At 43.0% G+C, this 18,870-nt stretch overlaps 1 protein-coding gene across 4 annotated transcripts in view; it reads left to right on the top strand.

The window, feature by feature from the left end:
* Window positions 1-1,093: 1,093 nt before the first annotated feature.
* eprs1 (glutamyl-prolyl-tRNA synthetase 1) overlaps window positions 1,094-18,870 on the top strand; it is a 35,293-nt gene continuing 17,516 nt past the window's right edge. For 3 of the 4 annotated variants that reach the window (XM_062447696.1, XM_062447695.1, XM_062447693.1), the window contains exons 1-14: window positions 1,094-1,251; window positions 2,021-2,105; window positions 2,273-2,372; window positions 2,561-2,717; window positions 2,854-2,987; window positions 4,250-4,350; window positions 4,498-4,624; window positions 4,878-5,070; window positions 5,517-5,688; window positions 8,797-9,030; window positions 9,340-9,424; window positions 9,518-9,577; window positions 13,706-13,726; window positions 14,302-14,412. In XM_062447696.1, coding sequence (XP_062303680.1) covers window positions 1,209-1,251; window positions 2,021-2,105; window positions 2,273-2,372; window positions 2,561-2,717; window positions 2,854-2,987; window positions 4,250-4,350; window positions 4,498-4,624; window positions 4,878-5,070; window positions 5,517-5,688; window positions 8,797-9,030; window positions 9,340-9,424; window positions 9,518-9,577; window positions 13,706-13,726; window positions 14,302-14,412 — 1,623 coding nt within the window. In that variant the 5' untranslated portion in view covers window positions 1,094-1,208. The remainder of the gene's footprint in view (window positions 1,252-2,020; window positions 2,106-2,272; window positions 2,373-2,560; window positions 2,718-2,853; window positions 2,988-4,249; window positions 4,351-4,497; window positions 4,625-4,877; window positions 5,071-5,516; window positions 5,689-8,796; window positions 9,031-9,339; window positions 9,425-9,517; window positions 9,578-13,705; window positions 13,727-14,301; window positions 14,413-18,870) is intronic. The other variant, XM_062447694.1, reaches the window with a different exon arrangement.

The raw sequence follows: 18,870 nt of genomic DNA, 5'->3' as shown, positions 1-18,870 counted from the left end.
AGATAACCACGCCCCTCTCGTTTGCATGTGAGATCGGAAATAAATACAGCACAGAAATAAATGTGGTGTAGCAATATATGTGGAAATAAATGTGGTGTGGAAAAGTCTCATAAAATAAATAAATGTGGCATTAGGAAATAAAAGTCCCATGAAATAAATACATTTTGTCTTTACAAAAACGTCATTTTGAAATAAATAAATGTATTTATTTATTGATGTCGGTAAATGGATTTAGCTATATAATTATATAATGCTATATTTATATATTTATTGCCATCTTTTTTTTTTTTTCAGAATTGTTTTCATAGCCATATTTATTTATGTATTTATTTATTTATTTACATATTTAATTTTGACTAACTCGGCGTTCCATACTTCACAAGGCATTTTGTAGAAGAATAGGTAAAGCTAGTTTGGTTTATTCTCAAAAGTCCGATTTATTCTTGAAATGTCAAGTTTTTCTCAACATGTCGACTTTGTTCTCGAAATGGTATTTTCAACTTTATTCTCGAAATGGTATTTTCAACTTTATTCTCGAAAAAGTATTTCAACTTTATTCTCGTCATGTTGACTTTATTTTCGACATTTCGACTTTATTCTCGAAAAAGTATTTCGACTTTATTCTCGAAAAAGTATTTCAACTTTATTCTCGTCATTGACTTTATTCTCGACATGCAAAAAATAAATATTTTTTTTTCCTCCTTAATCTTTTTCCCCTTATTGTCTCCCAATTGTCAATTGTCCCCCTCTTCTCTCCCTAATGCTCCGTCGTACCACGCACTCCTTTATTGGGTTTACAAACTTTGTGTCCCTGCGGATTAGCCCAACAGTTTCCCATCAATTGCCTCCTTCTTAATTCCAAAGGCATTAAAACAAATCTGAATCCATTACAGTAACTGTTATATTACGATAAAATGTTATAGTTACAACATAAGTATAAAAAAGTTAAAACAACAACACGTGAAACAAAGAATGCTTGGGAAGTTGGTGTACCCCACTATTACCTCTCGACCACTAATTGTAAAACTGCTTGCCATACACTATCATAACGGTGGCGATGTTGAGCTACTAGTAGCACATCCCTGAGCGCTTACACAAGTGTAAAGAGCTACGAAGAAGAACCGAAAGCGGTGTGGTAGCGAGTTTAGAGCGCTGGTAAGGGTTTTGGATCTTCGAGAGCCTTGGCAAACTCATAGGGAGTAGAAAACATGGCGTTTAATCTTACCGTAAACTCTAGCAACCCTCCTATAGGTGAGTATGGTTATTAGACTGTATAGTGTACAGTACTGGTCGATTTAATGTCTATGCATGTAAAAACGTTTCAATCTCAATTCAATAACATCACCTACTGACTGTCATTAGCCTAGCTTGCCATCGTGGCACATTTGCTGTAAGTCAGAACTGCTGAAGCTTGCTCGCAGGCAGTAAAAAAATCATGCAATTTCAGCACTCACTTGGGTGGATGCTGTCTATTAACGGATGAATTAGTTACTTAAAATGGTGGGTATCAAAACACAGGAATCAATGTTTAACGACAAGGCTTGCCGGCTAACCCGATAGCTCCAACATTGCGTGTGGCTAGCTTAATTAGCGAGTCAAACAGCACCATCGTGTGTATCTGCCTGGTATAACTGGCTGATGCAAGCAACGTGAAAGTAGCAGTTAGCGTATGACTACCTAGGTGTTTTTACCTTAGTACTTTATGTTCTGTGCCAGCTATTACAAAAAGCTAAACGAAACCCTTCTTCAACAACAACAACAGTTATTTACTCGCCCAACACGTTTTATCAGTTTTCATAAAGTCCTACATAAGTTTTCTACTTTCACTTTGAACCTATTGAAAACGTTGGTCCATTTCACGTGTAGATATCCTTAAATTAGGTTTTGTTATTATTGAAGTCAAATATAACCCTATGTCTTTTTTATTTACTGGTACACCCCCCCCCCCCCCCCCCCCCCAATGGCGCTGCCTAGAAGGCATGACACTTGATAGAGGTGTTGCTTCCCTCCTACCCTGCAGGGGCACTGTTGACAGCTGAGCACGTCAAAGGCATCATGAACGTGTCTGTGACAGAGGGCAAAGAGACCAAACTCCACATTTCAGAGTGAGTGGGTTCATAAAAAAATTACAAAATAATAATGTTTCTCCTGGTAGTGTGATCCTCTGTAGGTAGCATCTTCCAATTGATTAGCAGCTGGCTGAGGGTTTGCTTTGAGAGGGCTAATGGAACCCCCCCAACCCCCTCTCCTTCTCTCCCCTCCATCTCTCCAGTTTAGTCCAGTTCAGTGATGCTAACTCCATCATGCGCTACCTGGCCCGTGCAGCCCCCAGCATGGGCCTGTATGGCTCCAACGTAATGGAGCACACTGAGGTAACTGTCTACTGTAGACTATCAGAAACTTACTTCTCTACCATCAAGTTCAAGGGTTATGGCTTACATGCCTAGTAGCCTATCTCTATAAAAGCACCATATAAGCATAGTACAGTATTAGGATTTCCACAAATTTCCGTGCACGTGTGTTCTAATGCCTGCCTGTTTGTGTCTGTGTGTGTTTTCAGGTGGACCACTGGCTGGAGTTCGGTGCCAGCCGTGTGTGTGGTCAGTCTAGTCTAGCAGTAGCCCTAGCTGAGCTGGACAAGGCCTTGGCACTGCGGACCTTCCTGGTGGGGCACAGCCTCACTCTGGCAGACCTGAGTGTGTGGGCATCACTTAAAGGTCTGTGTAGATGAGTTTGCGTTTCTATATTTACGCAGTGCTGCATCACGACGGCGAAAGGGCTGTCTCGACTGCTCATGCTCTCTATTGTCTTCTCTCTCTCTCCTTTTCTCTTTCTGCGCCCTCCCTCTTCCAGGTAATGCTGAGTGGCAGAGCCAGGTTAAGTCGTTCTCTCATGTGAGACGCTGGTTCTACTTCCTGGGATCTCAGGAGCCTTTTTCCTCTGTGGGAAACAAGTGGGCCAGCAGCAAGCTCCCCACATGCTGCTCTGTGAGTACACTATTCGCCCCCCCCCCCTGAGTTAATTGAGGTAAAGATCCATTTAGCTGGAGAAAGAAAGGACATCTCCCTAGATAGAGATACAAATCCCTGATTTGAGAGTTTAGTTGGGACAGGGCTTTCATTTTTTCATGTTGAAAAACGAGGAGGGAACGAGTCTGACAGACTTGGCCAACGTGTGTGAGGGGGGAGGGTCCGCAAGTGATTATTCAACTGCGTGGGTAACGTCATCTACACTCGTGTGTCTAGCTCGGGTGTTTCACAAAGGGAGTGATTGACTGCTAATATTAATTTATTATTATCTAAAATCTGCATTAAAGTTAAGAATCTAACGATTAAGTTTAATTGGCAGTCGTTGGATAGAACAATGGACCAGTCACTGTATCAGCTCCACAGCAGATAAATACTACTGTGCAATTAGCAAGCATTTTGTAGACAAATGAAAAGTTATTTGCAGTTGCACAAATGCTCCTGTAGGAGTTGGAAAGACGGTAGGTTGGCACATTTCTCCCTTTTAGCAAACAGCTTTGTTTTTTACAACCCCAATTCCCAAAAAGTTGGGACGTTGTGTAAAAAAACAAAACAAAAAACCCAGAATACAATGATTTGCAAATCTCATAAACCCATATGTTATTTACAATAGAACATAGAAAACATATCAAATGTTTAAACTGATGAAGTGTACCATTTTAAGGAAGAAATAAGGTAATTTTGAATTTGATGGCAGCAACATGTCTCAAAAAGGTTGGGACAAGGCCATGTTTACCACTCTGTAGCATCCCCTCTTCTTTTATTAACGGTCTGTATCTGTATGGGAACTGAGGAGACCAGTTGCGGGAGAGGATTATATGTTATATGTATTGTTGTCAGGATATGAGATTTTGGTCATATCACACAGCCCTACTGTGAACTAAAATAGAATCAGAATCAGAAAATAAAACTGCACATTATCAGTAATACATTTAAAATTGGGAAAATGTGAAAAATTGCGTTGCAGGTTGATTTAAGGTGTGCGCCCCAACATTTTCTGCCTGTGCCCCAATTTTTTTTAGTTAGGGGCTAAAGTGCTCCTAGTAAAATGTTAGTCTGGAGCCCTGTGGGACATAACTTTTTAGTTCCACTTAGAAGAACTAAAAAGTACTCATGTAGTTCAGGACTAGTTGTAATCTCCTACTTGTTGTAGGAGTTCTGTTGATGCAGAGTACCCCCCCCCCCCCCCCCCCCCCCTGACCTCCTTGCTGTGTGTTGCCCAGTCGGAGGAGAGGGAGAAAAAGCAGGACCTGGGGAAGTTTGTGGAGCTGCCTGGAGCTGAGATGGGCAAGGTGGTGGTTCGTTTCCCCCCAGAGGCCAGTGGGTGAGGCGCTACTGCAGTTTGCATGTGTACACTCACACTCAGAGTAAAAAAAACAACAACTAAAAATATAATTTTCTTTATATAATATGTATGAAAATCTTTTCAGTCTGCTACATATTATGTTCTCCACCCTATGTTCTGTCGCAGATACCTGCACATTGGCCATGCTAAGGCAGCCCTGCTCAACCAGCACTACCAGGTCACCTTCAAAGGCAAACTCATCATGCGCTTTGACGATACCAACCCCGAGAAGGAGAAGGAAGACTTTGAGAAGGTGGTGCATGGAGAGGAATGCTGACACACTAGATTGCTTGTAGATGTTTATCACGACTAACGATACCAGTTTTACTCATGCAATACTTTGTTCGTCCAGGGTCTAAATGTGTCTTTCTTCCTCCTTTCATTCTTTCATTCTTTCTGTCCTTCTCTCCCCTCCCTCCCTCCCTCCCTCCCTCCCTCCCTCCCTCCCTCCGTCTCTCTCTCTGTCTCTCTCTCTCCCCCTTCCTTCCTTCCTTCCTTCCTTCCAGGTAATCCTGGAGGATGTGTCCCAGCTCCAGATCAAGCCAGACCAGTTCACCTACACCAGTGACCATTTCCCAAAGATCCAGAACATGGCCGAGAAGCTGCTGAAGGAGGGCAAGGCCTACATAGATGACACGCCCCCAGAGCAGATGAAGCAGGAGAGGGAGCAGCGTGTGGAGTCCAAACACCGCAGCAACTGTAAGCAGGGGGGGGCGATGGCGTGTGTCTGTTTGTGAGGGCGAGAGAACTGTGTTTGCAGGAGATAGAATAAGAAAGTGTGTGTGAGAGAGAGGGAGGAACCGATCGAGGTATTTGAGAGAGGTGGGGCAGGGTATGTATAGAATCCCGTGGCGCAAAATGACTGTCTAAAGCATGGATCTTAAACTGGTGGCCCACAGGCCACTTCCGGTCCGCGGAATATATATATATATATATATATATATATTTTTTTACAAATATAAATCTTTAAAAATTTATATTATAATTTTATATTATATTTTCGGCATTATGTAGTGGGGAGGGGGGCCGGAAGTGGCCCGCAGGCTGGAAGTTTGGGATGGCTGGTCTAAAGGATCCATCCCCCACACACACCTTCCTCTCTCCTCGTCCCCAACCCTCACACCTATCTCCCCCCTCTCCCCCAGCGGTGGAGCAGAACCTGAAGATGTGGGAGGAGATGAAGGCAGGTACAGAGTACGGACAGAGATGCTGCATGAGGGCCAAGATCGACATGTCCTCCAACAATGGCTGCATGAGGGACCCCACTCTGTACCGCTGCAAGAACACCCCCCACCCCCGTACAGGAAGCACCTACAGGTGAGGTGGGGAGGTGAGTGTGGGGTGGGGGGATAGGGAATGGGTGAGGGTGGAGGAGGGGTTAGGAGGTAGATAATCAGAATAAAAGAATAAAAATAAAAAGTACAAAAATATAAAATTTACAATAAGATACAAAACCAAATTCTAAGAGCGTCTGCGTCTAATAGCGTCTGCGTCTAATAGCGTCTGCTAAATGACTACATGTAAATTCTAAATATAGCTGCAAGCAGCAATGGCGGATTCCTCCTTCAAAATGGCAAAATGTTGTCAAATTGACATAATAGATAGTTACACTGGGATTACCCAGAAGACTTGAAAATGTAATTTCTGTCAGAATAAAAAAAATTAAAATGTTTATACCTCTGACTGGATTAGAACCCACCACCCTTCGCACATCAGCACTGCGTCTCATCCTACTAAGCCATTCACAGACTTAAACATTTATTAGTTCAGTTTTTGTATCAGAAAATAAGACATCTCTCCAATGGAAAGCATTGTCAGATTTGGTTAAAGTTCAAACAGCTGTAATTTAGTCCTATTTATATATGGGACAAAAAAAACGGGACAACGGGATGACTGGGTTGCTGCTGTAAAGGATAAATTACTCGTACTGCTTTTAAAAAGGTTGTTTGGGGTGCCATAACTTGTCATGGAAGGGGATTTCAAGGTCATCCACTCAAAACGTAACGTTAGCCTACTACTCTTTAGCCGGCCCAAACAAGTGTGTGCGGCGTGCCTGTTGTTTTGTTTCCGGTCTAGCTAGATCCGGTGTGGTGTTGTAGTTTTTCTAACGTCAGTAGTTGTTGCAACCTTTGCAACAGCATGTGAAAAAAACAACCAAGTTTGCTAGGCCAAAAAGAATGTTAATCTCGCGATAAAAAATTTTACGCCGTTAAAATGGGTTTGCGTTAACGGCGGTTAAAAAGCTTGCGTACGCAGGTTTTCACGCACACTTTGTGATGTATAAAGATTTACTTGACGTGAGAATGTGCGGGCTGTCACAGAAAGTTTTGAGCAGACGTGAGAATGTGCGGACCGTCCGCAAAGTCTTGTCTGGCTCTGTAACGTGGCGAATTCTAACTGAAAAGTGCCGAAACTCACCAAACATTACAAAATAAAGTTTCCACTACTACGTTTATGACGTTGACTATTCAAAAAACATAAAAATAAAAGTTTGATCATTAATGTGGATGATCACATCAAAATGCCAAAACCCAAAACGGGAAATGCTATGTAGCCTTCTGTTTAATCCGCCACCACTTAATAACATGTTAAACTTGAGGGTGTCAAACGAACGACAAAATCACTCAGGAAATGCATGTCACGCTAACCCTATAGCTGCCATGCTGTTACGATGCGCCACCACTCGTTTCTTCATTAAAAGTTTTACATCGGACCATTTCTTCTTAATTTCTGCCATGGTCCGGTTTTCTTAAGTAAGTAAAATGTATTTATAAAGCACACTCACAACACAGCAAGGCTGACCGAGGTGCCGAACAAAAGCACAAAAACAGTCATCCAAATACATTTTAAAAAACACTATAAAATACACAGTAAAACTAAATACAAAACAGTCAACAACAGAAAAACAAGGAACAGCACAACTCAAGTGGTGGGAACCCACATCATTTATGGCCCTATAATAATAATAATAATGATTTTATTTGTAATGCACTTTACATTTAGCTAAATCTCAAAGTGCTACAGGTTAAAAACAAGAAAGGGCGCAAATAGTGACAGTTTTCCACTCCGCAGACTTTCTTTTGTCGCTAATACCTGATGACAGACCGACAAACAGGACACATTTTCTCGCCTCCACCTCTGTTGTCAGAACCTCGATCTCACAGTCACCGTATTTCTTCGAATAAACGCTGCAGCGTTTATTAAATAACGTTCATTTTTGGGGCAGCGTTTATTTTAGGGTGGCGTTTATTCGAAGAAATACGGTAATTCAGACAAAGAAATTACCTCAGGAGCGCATTTATAGTCCATCTGCATATTCATTTATGGGAGGAGGCAAGGCGGGGTCAGTGGCTCGTTCACGTGCGGTCAATCTCACGTTGATTGTGATTTATAAAGGAAAGGTGCGCAGGACCTGGTGTACGACCGGTTTTATACATGTGAATATTTCTGTGCGTAGGTACTTTTCGAGTTTTGGCCGTACGCCATCTTCTGGTATGAAAGCTGCGCAATCCTTTATACATGAGGCCCCAGAACTGGGAATGTCTCAATTGGATGAGATGTTGTGCTGGTAAACAAAGGGTTTAACCAGTCAAAGGCAAACATTTTTTTGACAGAACGGTTTCTAGTCTTCCGGTCAAACCTCCAATTGTAAAACATAGCAATGAGTGTTTATTTGAGCCCATAACAACACTCCGATCATCTATTTAGAGTCAGGTGGCTGAGCGGTGAGGGAATCGGGCTAGTAATGTGTCCTTGGGCAAGGCACTTCACCCTACTTGCCTCGGGGGAATGTCCCTGTACTTACTGTAAGTCGCTTTGGATAAGAGCGTCTGCTAAATGTAAATGTTTAGCGAGACTGTGTAAACCACTGCAAAACAAGCCAGGTTCACCACAGTAGCTAGCTACTTGTAGTCTACGCATGGTAGAGATAACTCTAATGGTTAACTCTAATGAAGTATATTGATTGTTCAGGTGGATCCCTTTCCTGTTGCGCAAATTCATTTCAGTAACCTAAGCCAGGACACATCGCCACTGATGCTAGGCATGATTTAAAATTCCCTTCCATGACAAGTTATGGCACCCCAAACAACCTTTTAAAAAAAACTATGAGTAAGCTATTCTTTACAGCAGCAACCCAGTCATCCCGTTGTCCCATTTTTATAGGAAAAGTACAAGACAATATGGCTATTCATAAAACTCTCAACAGTTGATGTGTAGCAGAGGCTGACTTGCAACCTCATGCTCTTGAGTTTGAATCTCCATTCAGCCTGTCGTTGGTCAACATGAAGTAATTTTGCTCTCTTGTTGTCCAACTCTTGATCTTCTACAATGTACATTTTTATAATATTTTTCAATTTTGCGGAGGAACCCGCATCGCTGCTTGCAGCTATATTTTAGATTATAACCCCCCTCCCCTGTCTCTAGAGTGTACCCCACCTACGACTTTGCGTGCCCCATTGTGGACAGCGTGGAGGGGGTGACCCATGCCCTGAGGACCACGGAGTATCACGACAGAGACGACCAGTTCTACTGGATGATCGAAGCCCTGGGCATCAGGAAACCCTACATCTGGGAGTACGCCAGGCTCAACCTCAACAACACCGTGCTCTCCAAGAGGAAGCTCACCTGGTTCGTGGACCAGGGCTACGTGGACGGATGGTGAGGAAAGCATGGAAGCTGCTGGGGGCGGAGGGAGGGATGGAATGAGAGGAGAGGGAGGGGGCGATGGGATGGTGAAGTGGATGGATACATTTAGAGAGGGAGGGTAGGTCAGTAAGAACTCATAGGGGAGGGAGGCAGGGATGCCTGGATGGAAATAGAAGGAAATGGCTGGATGGAGGGAAGAAAAGAGAATTGGATGGAGGAAGAAGGGATGGATGGAGGGAATAAATAACACAGTAAACATGTAGTTATTATTTTTGAGGATGATAATGATGAAGGGTGATGCTGACCTTGTGTGATCTCTAGGGACGACCCCCGGTTCCCCACCGTTAGAGGAGTCCTCCGCAGGGGCATGACCGTCGAGGGCCTCAAACAGTTCATTGCAGCCCAGGTGTGTGTGTGTGCCTGACTGTGATCTTTACACCCATTTGAAGTTCCATAGTAGTAAAGTGTGTATGTTTTCTACTCTTTTCCCTCCCTCCAGGGTGGATCCAGATCAGTAGTCAACATGGAGTGGGATAAGATCTGGGCTTTCAACAAAAAGGTAATGTTCTCATCTCCTCTTTCATTTCTTCCTTCCTTATGGTTAGTGTAGAGTGAAAATCTACAGACTTTCTGCATCCTGTTTATACAAAGAGGCAGGGAGTAAGATGTACAGCTTGCATGGTTTCCCCCCTTCTCTCTTTCTCTCTGCCCCTCCGTCTAACCACTAACTTTTCTAGCTCTTGCTATTCCTCTTTCGTCTGCTTTCTCTAAATTCTCTTTTGTAGTTGGCTCCAGCACCATTTTCTATCCCTTCCAGCACTAATCGATTCTCATGTGCATTTGATTGCCCTTAGCTGAGTTCTTGGGGAAAAACACAGACACATACATACATACATACATACATACATACATACATACATACATACATGCAGAAAATACACACACATAAGCTGTAAGTTGCCACAGAGACTGCCCTCCTTTCAGTCACCACTGCCCTCCAGTCTGCCAGAGCGGCTTCTAGGTCATCCGTCATCATTCTGCTGGACCTTTCTGCAGCGTTTGATACGGTTAACCACCAGATCCTGCTCTCCAGACTTTCTGAGATGGGCATCACTGGCACTGCACTCCAGTGGATCTCATCCTACCTGTCGGGAAGATCCTACCAGGTTTCCTGGGGAGGCAAACTGTCAGGCCCTCGCCAGCTCTCCACTGGTGTCCCACAGGGCTCCGTCCTTGGACCCCTCCTCTTCTCTCTGTACACCACCTCACTTGGACCAATCATCACCTCCCATGGCTTCTCCTACCACTGCTACGCTGACGACACGCAGCTGTACCTGTCGTTCCCCCCGACCGATCTGGGGATCTCAGCTAGGATTGAGGCCTGCCTCACAGACATCTCCGCCTGGATGACCGAGCACCACCTCCAGCTGAACCTCGCCAAAACAGAACTTCTCATCATCCCGGCTAAACCCTCCATCTCCCACGATCTCTCAATCACCCTGGGATCTGCGACGGTGACCCCTTCATCCTCTGCCAGGAACCTTGGGGTTACCATGGACGACGAGCTCTCCCTCACGGCCCACATTGCTGCAGTCTCCCGGTTGTGTAGATTCACCCTCTACAACATCCGGAAGATCAGGAGGTACCTGTCTGAGCACTCCACCCAGCTGCTAGTCCAAGCACTTGTCCTCTCCAAGTTGGACTATTGCAACTCGCTGCTCGCTGGTCTCCCAGCATGTGCAACCCGCCCCCTTCAGAGGATTCAGAACGCAGCGGCCCGCCTGGTCTACAATCTACCCAGACGCTCCTATGTTACCCCGCTCCTCATCTCTCTCCACTAGCTACCTATCATGGCCCGTATCAGATTCAAGACCCTGGTATTGACCTTCCGAGCAGTGAACGGGACTGCACCCGTCTACATCAAGTCTCTCCTGCAGCCTTACACCCCCACCCGTCACCTACGGTCTTCTTCAGACAACCGCCTGGTGGTCCCACCGCTCAAGACCGCCCGGTCCCAACACAAGCTCTTCTCCTGTCTGGCCCCCCAGTGGTGGAATCAACTCCCCACCTCCATCAGAGACACTGACTGTCTCTCCACCTTCAAGAAAAGTCTCAAGACGCACTTGTTCCGGGAGTACAACGGTACTTAGGAATGGTTCGCTTGACCCGATGTTAGTTTCCTCAAGGATCACAATGACTCTTGCTTAGAGACTTGTTGCTCTTGTGGTTAGTGGTAACTGACTTAAATTTTTGTACTCGCTGTGATATATTGTTTTTATTATTGTTGCTTGCTTTTTTCCACAGGTACACTTGCACTTATAGCAGTTCATGTTGTTTAATTGTAACTTGTTTAACTACATGCTCTTATGGTTCTTCCCTTTGGCACTTATTTTGGTTGTTCACAATGTGTGCTTCATGTTTTGGCTACTCGCAATGTTTTGTGGCTATCTCGTTGTTATGATCAGTGACCTATGCACTTTGTAAAGCTCTCTCTTGGAAGTCGCTTTGGATAAAAGCGTCTGCTAAATGAATAAATGTAAATGTAAATAAGCAAGCCTAGAAACACACACACAAAATTCACTGACACAGCTTTCATCCCTCTATTTGTCATGCTGTTCATGCTCCTGTAGGGCTGAATTAGACATGCTGTTCACCCAGTGCTTTGCTTTCACCACCATCCCTAACAGTGCACAATCATTTTAGTTAACCTCCACATACCACTATTAGGGATGCACCTAAATAAATTCTGGGCCAGAAACGAAACAAAAAATTCTGGATGCACTTAACCGAAAGTGACTTTATAAAAGAATAATACTCTTTTTATAAATGTATTAATATAAGACTTTTTAATATTACCGTACCCCCTCTTGAAATTTCCCCTGAGCTCGTTGAAGTTTTTCCACACCGCTGACATGATCGCCTTTGTTTGAAATATTTATGCTCAATCACCTGAGATGAAAATTGATCTAATGGGTGTGTATTATATAAGGCTCATTCACTGATAGTCTGAAAATAGTTTGAGATTAGTCGGTCACATGACCTAGGAGCTATGGAAATTAAAATGTTAAAAATATTGACATAAAAATATGTGAGATGAAAATGGACAAACCAAAGGGACATGTGTCATTGTAATTGGGTCATGTAGAAAGTTAACTTTTGAGTTAGTTTTTATTTTATTTTGATAAAGAGCTATTGATATTTTAATAAAACAACTTGTAACTTGATGGTCCAAACTGCCGTTAGCGGACGTAAGGAAAACTAATAGGGAATATCTGTCAAATATCCAAAATGAAACTAACTTTACTTCAGTCCTGTGATAATGGCAGATCAAACGAGAGTGAAATCTGAGCAGATATTCATGGTCAGGGGCGGATCTAGAAAAATATTCATGGCGTGGCAAGAGGGTGGCAGGAGATTTTGAGGGGTGGCACCCCGTGGCAGAAGTGTCTGAGATAATATTTAATATATATTTTTTTTATAACCTGAGATGAAAATGAACAAAATAAAGGCTGTGTAGCATGCATACGTCTTCAACAGTTTAACATTATTTTTACGATCCTAGTTCATGTTGTTGAAAAGCTATTGACTTTTGAAATTTGTTGATGGTCCCTAAACATACGCATTGTTTAGGCAGCCAAAAGCATTGGCTAAGCGGCCGGTCGTAGCGGTGCTAAACACTGTTTAAAATAACACAATACTGGGCGTCCGAATATCTGTTGAATATCGAACTTCAAACCAACTTTATCACGGTCATCTTTGTTGTTGCTTTCCCAAAGGATTCACGAGTTAACGTTATTAACCTCAATTCAACAGGAAAACTAACGTTGCAACTCCGTTAGCCCTGCACTTTTCTAATTATTCTTAGTCATTACAGTAATAGATAATTGCTTATTCCTCCGGTGTGGTCTGCTGCCTCTCCGTGCCGACGATTGCTTCCTTGAGTTGGAGCCTTCTATGGTCAGTTTGCGCCTTCCTTGTGTCCAAATGAAAGCAACTTCGGTCGGAGGTGTGGGGAGGGTGGATTGAGTTGTCTCGTGCTGCATTTACTTGCTTTCGGATATTAGAAATTCGCTCTCGCAAATGTCCGACTCGGCGGAGTGGGGAGGGTGGTTGGAGTCGTCTAGTGCTGCATTCGCTTGCAGTGGGATATTAGAAATTTGCTCTCACAAATGTCCAATGAGCCACAACTTTGTTTTCAAAGGTGTCAACTGGGGTGGCAAGGCTATTTTTAGGGTGGCAGTTGCCACCCCATGCCACCCTGGTAGATCCGCCCCTGTTCATGGTTCACATTTTCTGCCTATTTTCGACCTCTCTCGGCCAAATTATTTGGTGCATCCCTATGCACCATCCTTCCCTGCTTCCCCTCCAACTGTAATTCCTCTACCTTCCTCCCTTTATTTCCTTTCCTTCCTCCCTCCCACCTTCTTTCTCCTTCCCACCCTTCTTTGCAGTTTCATGTCAACCCCTTTTGTCTGTCAGTGCCATTCATTAATCCCTCCACACATCTGGCTGTATCTGGCTTGGTGATGTCATCAAAAAGCACCGCCCTAGTCAGGGGGTGGGACGACCTATATGTAGGGGAGGAAGTGTTGTAGATGTTCTTCCATCCTGTCTGATCTTGTGTGTCTTGGCTCCTGACCTCTCCTGTGTTTGACATTAAACTGCATCTCACTTTTCTGTTTCCAAGCTGCCAATTAGCTGTATCAAGGTACTCCTCCTCCTCTTTCCCTTCCCTCTCTCATCCTGTCCTCCCTTCATCCTTACTTCAGTGTGCTTCCAATTCTCTTCTCCTTCTCTCTACCTGTCTTACTCCTCCTCTTCTTCTCCTCATACAGCCTACAGTCATTTACCTGCAGTGTCAATGAGGAATCCTTCACTGTTCTCTCTCGTTCTGTCTCTTTCTCTTTGTGTCTGTCTCCTTTTTTATTTCTATCTCTTTCTCTCTTGTCACCTCTCTTTCTCTCTTGTCACCTCTCTTTATCTTCAACATCTCTATCCATCTTCTCTACCTCAGTTTGTCATCCCACCTCCACTCTCACCCCCGGCAGTGTGTACTTCTCTAACTTAAGGAAAGCAGAACGTACAATGTTACAGGCTCTAGACAAGCTTGGACAACTAGAGTTGGAGAGAGGGAGGAGGGAACCGTAAGCCTTTAGCTGTGGATTGTCATTAGAGCAGATTTTTTATGCATGGCTGTAAGTAACAATAATTAAATTGTCTTCGCTCTCTGACCGTCTGTCTGTGTGTCCCTGTGTGTGTGTCCCTTTGTGTCGCTGTGTGTAGGTAATTGATCCAGTGGCCCCCAGATACACGGCACTATCAGGGTCCTATGTGGTTCCTGTCTCCATCCCAGAGGCCCAGGAAGAGATGAAGGAAGTGGCAAAACACCCCAAGGTACCCATCTCTGATAAATATTTAACAATTATTAAATGTTATTATATAGCTGTTGTTATTATAATTATTTTCTTTATCCAAAAATGTTGAAGGTTGGATTGTGACATTAAAGGGGTCATTGAATGCAAAACAGAGTTTACCTTGTCATAGTTGAATAACGACAGTTCCGTGGGTAAAATGGACATACAGTGAACCTCAAAGTCCATTAACACCTCTTTCCTATGCAAATCTCACAATTTGAAACTGCTGCTGTAAAATAGTTGGTTTAAAAAAATCCACCGAGTTGATGTCAACTCGGTGGCTCCACCTTATTTGGCTCTGGTCTGTACCTTTGTCACGCCCCAAAATGTACATACAGCAAATTAATAAGTTATGTTGCTTACAATGCTAATACAAATGTATGTTTAGGCTACGACACTGAAGTGCGAGTATTACAGCTAACAGGTGCTGTTACCTATGTTGTGTCTTTGCTCCGCAGCTTCGCTCGTTGTAAACCAACCAATCAGCCATCAGCTTATCTAAATATTCATGAACATACCATAAAAGGGAGAAAACCTATAGTTTCATTATAGGGCTATTTCACAGGGTTGCATTAGGGCGCATAGAACAGCACCCGGGCCATTTTCAGCCCAACCAATGTTACATACCCTATTCGGAGACCTTAAGGAACAGTGTGAATTACCCTATAAAATCAGTTAGGGGTGGAACGGTACATGTATTCGTATTGAACCGAAACGGTACGGGCGTCACGGTTCGGTGCATGAAATTACACGGAGAATACACTGTATAAAAAATAGAGGTGTTGAAATTAATCGATGCATCGCGATGCGGACATGGACGATGCTGCATCGCGATGCGGACATGGACGATGCTGAATCGCGATGCGGACATGGACGATGCTGCATCGCGATGCGGACATGGACGATGCTGCATCGCGATGCGGACATGGACGATGCTGCATCGCTGCAGTGGCCGACCATAATCGATTATAACGCAATGATGTCGCTTGTTAATTTTCCGGCCGCGGCATAAACATTCAAATGAAACATAACATTCTCAGTAGCCTAGACCTGAGATAGACTCTAGTCTCATCTGGGTCTCATTTACCTGACGTCATTCGTCGCGATTCGCATACGTGCCACAGCAAAATGGCTGAGGGTGGTTGTGAGATTGTCCTTAAAAATGCTCAAAGTTTTAAAAGCTGAGATATGGAACTTCATTTCGGATTTTACCAACAGGCTGGGAAGCACGAACTGGAAACATCGCATGCGATATGGAAAGCCTGTCACACAAATTAAATACGTTGGCAACACTACCAACTTTAGGAATAACGTTAGCCGTTTCCATTCTGAGTTGCTAGCAACAACATCTGCTGCGGAAAATGCAGTCTGTTGTGTTCAGACGTTGTTAAATAAAAAAGATTGTTTATATCTTGTATTTTTGGATGAAAACATAACCATATGAAGTAATATAGACAACTGTATTACAACCCCAATTCCAAAAAAGTTGGGACGTTGTGTGAAATAAAATAAAAAAACTGAATACAATGATTTACAATTCTCATAAACCCATTGTTATTCACAATAGAACATATAAAACATGTAAAATGTTTAAACTGATGAAATGTACCATTTTAAGGAAAAAAATAAGGTAATTTTGAATTTGATGGCAGCAACAAGTCTCAAAAAAGTTGGGACAAGGCCATGTTCACCACTGTGTAGCATCCCCTCTTCTTTTAACAACAGTCTGTATTTGTCTGGGAACTGAGGAGACCAGTTGCTGGAGTTGTGGGAGAGGAATGTTGTCCCTTTTGTGTCTGATACAGGATTATTGCTGCCTAAACGGTCCTGGGTCTTTGTCATATTTTTCGTTTCATGATTCACCAAATGTTTTTAACTGGTGACATTTCTGAACTCCAGGCAGGCCAGTTCAGCACCCGGACTCTTCTATAACGAAGCCATGCAGTTGTAACAGATGCAGGATGTGGTTTAACATTGTCTTCCTAAAATATGCAAGGCCTTCCATGAAAAAGATGTCGCCTGGATGCAAGCAAAGGTTGCTATAAAACCTGTATATACCTTTTGAAGGATTCTAAATCTATGTGTCTATTCCAAAATGTAATGATGGTATCCAATGACACAAATCTGTGTTCTAGAAAGAGTGGTCTGGAGTCGCAGAGGTCCGATAATATCAGCTTTAATGCAGCAGTTGGAAATCAACAAGTACAGAGCTCTGGAGTTGTCTAAGTTTCCCTACCCGCAACAGAGTTTGGGCTGGTTCACGAAGTCCAACTGGCTATCTGTCCCTCCCCAGCATATATTTATACAGTGCAATTGAAACACAAGTATTAAAAAAGGGTTGAGCTTGTTCTCTCGTGCATCAGGGAGTTGTTCTTGCCTACGCGTCCCACCTGCTCGGGTGCCGTCTCCACCCGGTTTCAAGGTTGTTTCTGAAAATGAAGAGATAGAGACACAAAGAACAGCCTGCTTCCCACACCCAGTGTGAGACCCAATGTTTAAGCCTGGGCACACTTCTAAGTTCATAACTTTAATAAGCACAATGCATAACTTTAATAAGCACAATGTATTCTTTACTTTCAGCATTGATGTTGCCTTTCCAGATGTGCAAGCTGACCATTCTATAGGCACTAATGCACCCCCATACCATCAGAAATGCAGGCTTTTGAACTGAGCGCTGATAACAAGCCAGTTGGTCCCTCCTCTTTAGTCCGGAGGATGCAGTGTCCAAGGTTTCCAAAAATTATTTCAAATTTAAATTTGTCTTACCACAGAACAGTTTTCCCACTTTGCCTCAGTCCATTTTAAATTAGCTTTAGTCCAGAGAAGATGGCAGTGATTCTGGGTCATGTTCACGTGTGGGTTCTTCTTTGCATGATAGAGCTTTAACCTGCATTTGTGGATGGCACAGCAAACTGTGTTTACAGACAATGAGTTCTGGAGGTGTTTCTGAGCCCATGCAATGATTTTCATTACAGAATCATGCCTGTTTTTTTATGCAGTGCCTCCTGAGTGCATGCAGATCACAGGCATGCAGAATTTATTTTCCCCCTTGTCCCTTACACATAGAGATTTCTCCAGATTCTCAGAATAATTGTATTATATTATGTACTGTAGATAATGATATATTCAAAGTCTGCAATTTTACGTTGAGGAACATTATTCTGAAATGGTTCCACAATATGTAGATGCAGGTTTTTGCAGATTGGTGAACCTCTGCTCATCTTCTACTTCTGAGAGACTCTGCCTCTCTAAGATGCTCTTTTTATACCCAATCATGTTACTGACCTGGTTGAAATTAACCTAGTTAGTTGCAAAATGTTCCTCCAGCTGTTTATTTTTAGTAACACTTACATTTTCCAGCCTTTTATTGCCCCAGTCCCAACTTTTTTGAGACGTGTTGCTGCCATCAAATTCAAAATTACCTTATTTTTTCCTTAAAATTTTACATTTCATCAGTTTAAACATTTGACATGTTTTATATGTTCTATTGTGAATAACATAATGGGTTTGAGATTTGTAAATCATTGTATTCTATTTTTTATTTTATTTTACACACCGTCCCAACTTTTTGGGAATTGGGGTTGTATATTGTATAACTATGTGTATATTGTATAACTATACAGTATCATAATGCATTCTGTCAAGTCAAATATCCTATATGGCTTTAATAGAAAAATGTATTAGACACATCGTGATGCATCGAGGAATCGAATCGAATCACTGCCATGATAATCGTAATCGAATCGGGAGATCAGTGAAGATTCACACCTTTTAATAAAAAAATAAAAGAAACTTGCGTGCAAATTAATTAATGTAATGCGGAGCTACCGTTAGATACTCGTGTTCTTTAGGGACACCTTATCTGTAGCCCCACCTTAGCTCTGAAGCTCTGAGTCAGAGATGGCTAGCAGCACTAAGGCGACCCACGAGAGATAGAGGACCCGCCGGCCTCTTTAAGATCGCAAGTTTGGGAAATTTCGGTTTCCCATTCAGTTACAGTAGTACAGGCGGGAGAGTGGTGGATAAGACCAGCACTGTGTGTCGGCGTTGTTCAGCAGTTGTGGGGTATGTGAGTGGAAATACATCTAACATGCTAACGCATCTGGCGTGTGCTAAATGACTAAAAATATCCGGCGCCATCACCAAGGTGTGCCAATCACTGGAACGAGACAAAAAAAACTGTCCAACTTCTCCTCCCTACAATGCTTAACCAGCCATTAGATACACATACAAATAGGGCCAAAAAAATCACTGACGCAATCGGAATTTACATGTCATCTTCAATGCTCCCGTATTCACTTGTAGAGGAAACTGGTTTGTTTTGCTTTTCCCTCCGTTGTACCGAACTCTTACCGAACCGTGATGTCTGAACCACGGTATGAACCGAACCGTGACTTCAGTGTACCATTCCATCCCTAAAATCAGTATATGACCCCTT

Source organism: Osmerus eperlanus, chromosome 21, assembly GCF_963692335.1.
Source record: "Osmerus eperlanus chromosome 21, fOsmEpe2.1, whole genome shotgun sequence".
In the NCBI taxonomy this organism is placed as follows: Eukaryota; Metazoa; Chordata; class Actinopteri; order Osmeriformes; family Osmeridae; genus Osmerus; species Osmerus eperlanus.
Note: the sequence above shows the minus strand (reverse complement) of the source record. Positions and strands in the feature narration are given on the sequence as shown.